This window comes from Chiloscyllium plagiosum, chromosome 13 (genome assembly GCF_004010195.1).
Source record: "Chiloscyllium plagiosum isolate BGI_BamShark_2017 chromosome 13, ASM401019v2, whole genome shotgun sequence".
Classification (NCBI taxonomy): domain Eukaryota; kingdom Metazoa; phylum Chordata; class Chondrichthyes; order Orectolobiformes; family Hemiscylliidae; genus Chiloscyllium; species Chiloscyllium plagiosum.
In genome coordinates, this window is record NC_057722.1 from 77,580,175 (window position 1) to 77,585,397 (window position 5,223).

A 5,223-nucleotide genomic window follows, 5' to 3' on the forward strand; every position below is an offset into this window, starting at 1 on the left:
GGGGGCATAGCTTTAAATTGAGGGGTGATAGGTATAGGACAGATGTCAGAAGTAGTTTCTTTACTCAGAGAGTAGTAAGAGTATGGAATGCTTTGCCTGCAACGGTAGTCGATTCGCCAAATTTAAGTACATTTAAGTCGTCATTAGACAAGCATATCAACGTACATGGAATAGTGTAGGTTAGATGGGCTTCAGATTGGTATGACAGGTCGGCGCAACATCAAGGGCCAAAGGGCCTGTACTTCGCTGAAATGTTCTATGTTCCAATTAGGTTTTATCTCAAAGCCTTAAAATGATGAATTCCAACAGAATAGTAGTAGTAGGGAGTTTGTATCAGCACTATGACACATGGAGTTCTGCAGAAAGGAAGCATGCCCAAAGAGTAGGGAGACGTTGAGAGCTTTACTGTGTACTGTGCTGAATCTGTCTTCGGAGCACTTGATGGTGACAGTGTGGAGAGAGCCTTGCTTTCAGTTTAAAAGAGTAGACAGACATTTATTGTCTCAATGTGCCCTTTTGTAATCAATATCATGCAGTTTTACAAGTATCTTGCTCGCTCATTGTGTAGCTTGATTGTGATCATTGCATCACGTACATTCTGATTACACAAAAAGAGAATACCATGGATGCTGGAATCACTCTACAATCAGGGAACATCTATGGAAAAGAGAAACAGTTGTCGTTTTAGGTCAACGACCTATCAACTGAACTTAATCTTTGCTTTCCTGGCACTTACTGCCATATCTTTACCACAGTCTGAGTAACAAGATAATTTTCTCAATTATGTGGTGGCTTAACCAATGACCCTTAAAGGGAATGTTGGGGCAAAAAAAACGCTGGAGTCCACAAATGTTAGATAAGTTTTAACATGTTCACTTTTGAAAACTAACTTTGATGCAGAGTCAGGACAATTTCATTATCTAAATCACTGTTGGCATTATGTATCTTTTTGCAAGATGTCTGTTGATTAATAATACTAGTTCACAGTGAATTGTATTAGGGGTAACGGGTGTTTGCATATCAATGACTTGCATTCTATTGAAAGTTAATAATGCATTGTCTGAATAAATAATGAACGAGATAATGTTGCAAGTTTGAGTTCAGTAAGCAATGAAGATCTCCATATAAAAATACTGACACTGCAGTTGACTGTGTGCAGAACCGGTAATCAAAATTTGATATTCATTACTTTCCATCTTTAACAGATAATTGAGTTAAAGTTCGAGAAGTTTGATGTTGAAAGAGATAGCTACTGTCGATATGATTATGTTTCTGTATTTAATGGTGGTGAAAATGATGAAGCAAAACGAATTGGAAAATACTGCGGCGACAGTCCTCCAGCGTAAGTGATCTTACATTAGTTTTGCACGTATTAGTGTTTACTTTGTCATAGAATCATAGAATGCTGTGGCACAGAAGCAGGCATATGGTCTGTATCAGTTCTCTCCAAAGATCAATTTAGCCTGTCCCACTCCCCTGTTCTTTTCCCATAACACTTCAAGTTTTATATCTTTATCCAATTCCCTTTTAAATCTTCCTCCACCACACTCTTCTGCAGTCAATTCCAAATCTAAACATTTTACCTTTGATTTTTTAAAATTTCATTCATGTTAAATCTGTGGTCTCTAGACTTGTACTCCTCCAACAAAGGGAACAGTTTCTTCCTATCTACTTTTGGATTCTTCATCATTTTAAACATTTTTCTCAAATCTTGTCTCCACTTCTCGAAAGAGAACAATCCAGATGAGATGGTGGTATCGTGGTAATATCTCTGGACTTGTAATTCAGAGGGCAAGGCTAATATTCTCAGAACCTCGGTCCAGATCTCTCCAGCTGCTGTCATGTCACCACATTGCCCCTTCCTGTTGACTCATCACTTGCTTGACCCCACTTCTGCAAGATTTGGGAATGCAAACCTATCAGTAGGGCAAGTGATTTTTAAAATCATATTCTTTCAAGAAATAGCTGAGTACAATGGATACTGCAAAGGCTTTAACCCCTGGGTCCTGACAGCATTTCAGCAATGGTACTGAAGATTTATGTGGTACTGAAGATTTATGCTCCAAAAGAAGCCATGCACCTAGTTAACCTATTCTGATGCATTCTTAATGCTGACATCTAACCCAACAATGTGAAAAATTGCTCCGTTATATTTTGATCATATAAAGCAGGGCAAAATCCACACAGCCAATTACCACCCCATCAAAGGGTTATCAACAGTAGAATCAGGTGGCAATAACCTTTTCATTAATGTTCTGTTTGTGTTTCACCACATTGTGTTTCCACATGGCTCATGACCTCATTACAGCTTTTGTCGACACGTGAATGAAAGCTCACTAGGGGAAGTGAGGGTTACTGTCCTTCCCATCAGGGCAGAATTTTACTAAGCATATCTTCAAAAGCTCTGGCAATGGAAATTGGGGGAAGATAGTTGTGGTTATTGGAGGCTCAGCATCACAGTCCCAGGACATACCTGCAGGAGTTCCTCACGGTAGTGTCCTTGGCCCAGCTGTCTTTAGCTGCTTCATCAATGACCTTTCCTTCTTCATAAGGTTAGAAGTTGGCATGTTCACTCAGTTGCAAAATGTTCAATACCATTTGTGATGACTCCAATGCTGAAGGAGTCCAAGTCTAAATACAATAAAACCTGAACAGTATCCAGGCTTGGGTTGAACAGTGGAAAGCAATATTCCTGCTAAACAAGTGCCAGGTAATGGGTATCTGCAACAATATCCTTTGCTATTAGATGGTGTTACTATCACTGAATCCCCCCCCCCCCATCAATGTCCTGGGGTTATCATTGAAAATAAACTGAACTGGATAAGCAATACAAGTACAGTGCTTACAAGAGCAGATCAGGCCAAGAAAAATTGTATTGAGTAACTTGCCTCTTGACTCCCCTTCATCTACGTGGCACAAGTTGGAGTATTTCTCCATTTGCCTGGGTGAGTGTTGTTCTAACAACACTTAAGAAACTCAACACTGTCTAGTCCACTTGATTGGCACTTGTTTAAGACATTAAGTATTTGATTCTTCTACCACTGATGCAAAGAAAGACCCTCAGCATCTTCCAAATCCGTGACTTCTGCCATCTAAAAGGATAGGGCCAGAAGATACATAAGAACACCACTACCTGCAAATTCATTTCCAAGCCACTCACTATCCTGACATGGAAATATATTGCCCATTCTTTCACTGGCGCTCCCAAAGGACATTGTGGGTTTACCTATTTTGTGTGGGCATGCTGTGATTCAAGAAGGCAGCTGACCACAACCTTCTCAAGGGCAACATGGGATGGAAAATAAATACTGACAATGCCAGCAATGTTCACAGAGTGAATAAATTAAAATTTCAGTTCTGATCCCTAAGAACCCTAGAATGTTTTATGCATAGTAAATCATGACTTGTCTTCAACTCTCTTGCTCTTTTATATCACTTACCCTTCAGTGGGTAACTAAAGCTCCAAACCTGTCACCTGACAGTCTGACATGTGCATTATCTTCTTATTGATACTGTTTTGTTATGACTGAATTATATTGGAAGTGTGAAGAAAACTTATGTCTAGAGAGATGACAATTGATAGATTTTCTAACAGTACAGTGCTCGGATGCCTGAATTGCTGTGCTCTTCCAGCACCACTAATCGAGAAGCTCGTGTGTTCATGTCTAGAACTGTGCACAAGGTGAGCCCCTGATCCTGGCTCTGATCATTAAGAGAGAGGAGGAAAGTAATTCAAATATCTAAAGGAAGAAAGAACTGTCAGGGGTCCATCATCAGGATATCTATCTATTGTTTTGGCCAGGGAATCATGCATGGCACTCAGGAATTTGAACAAGTCCCTTCATATAGATTGGAGTATGGTTTTCTGTGTCGCAATTAGAGTTGTCTTCTGGTGCAATTGAAGGGCTTGGGGTCCTGGGCTGAGGGAAGTTTTGGGTTCCGATGCTTGTTCGGAGTGGAGGAAATGGGAGCCTTTGAAGCTAATCATAGGGTGGGAGTGTGGGAAGGGGGGAAGCTTTAATTTGACCATGGTGAAGTCTGAAGCATTTGGAGAACTACAGTAGTGTGTGAAAGGCCACGTGGGGCAGAGGGTAAGAAAAATGAGGGGGAAGTCAGCGTCTGGGGTGAGGATGAGGGTTTGTCGCACAGCACATAAATGAACCAAGTTCTCATTTGAATGTAACTGTTGGACTTCCTGAAGCTCTTTAAACCCTGGTCACCAGAGTTAAATCATTATCATGGGATTGGAAATCATGGCCATATTTAAAGCATTAACCCACCCCCTCCAGAATGAGAGAGTCACCCAACTACCTCCTGCCTCAATACAGCCAGAAAATGTGTGGAGATGGGGTGTGGGAGACAGGTTTAGCTTGATTTTTCAGAGTTTAACCTGACCCAAATCCACCTGTGTTTTTTTTTGAATGGCTCGAACCTTTCTGCAGTTATCATGATAGTAAGTTATTGCTTAACCGGTCACCTTACGTTACAAACTCGATTAATTGTGCTTCTCTTTTTCTTTGCTGTGGTCTAGGCCAGTTCTGTCCCAGGAAAATGAAATTGTCGTGCAGTTTCTTTCGGATCTTAGTGTCACCGCTGATGGATTTCTGGCTCATTACAAATTCCGGTCAAAAAAGTTTCTCAGCACAACAACTTCCCCGGTCACAGCTGCAGTGACAACCAGTAAGTAGCCAGCTAAGTTATTCCTAAACATTCAAAGACCTCAATATTGGGAAACAAAGTGTTTAAGTGTTTTGGGAACATGTTATACACTAAGTGTAGATAGAATATGCATTGCCCTTTCACTGACAAAATATTCAATAAAGCCCCGAGCTTCAGCAAAACAGTCAGCAAGCTGCATGTTGATTTTGGGTCACATACCTGGAATAATCATGCGTAGCTGAAGCTGCCACAATGTTTGCTGGAGTACTTTTCTGCGTATCGATTTACTTCACTATGAAAGAGACACAATTTGTACAATGTTTTCCAATGTAGCTTGTTTCTTCCTCAATTATGCCCATCAAGGAAAAATCCATACACAATCTAATGTATTCAAAAAGAATATGTACCCAATGAACACAATCCACCGATTTCTCAGCAACAAACCCAAACGAGCAGACAAAACACCTCCAGAAACCCTAGCCACTCTCCACTACATCAAAGACATCTCGGAAATGACTGCCGGAGTACTCAGACCCCTTGGCATCATGGTAGGCCACAAACCCT

The 5,223-nt window shown here is 40.7% G+C and overlaps 1 protein-coding gene across 2 annotated transcripts in view; it reads left to right on the forward strand.

Annotated features, from left to right (window-relative positions):
- The window catches only part of LOC122556213 (procollagen C-endopeptidase enhancer 2-like), a 67,323-nt gene that overhangs the window by 51,182 nt on the left and 10,918 nt on the right, over nt 1-5,223 (forward strand). For both annotated transcript variants that reach the window (XM_043702773.1, XM_043702772.1), the window contains 2 exons: nt 1,206-1,342; nt 4,532-4,680. In XM_043702773.1, the coding sequence (XP_043558708.1) occupies nt 1,206-1,342; nt 4,532-4,680 (286 nt within the window). The remainder of the gene's footprint in view (nt 1-1,205; nt 1,343-4,531; nt 4,681-5,223) is intronic.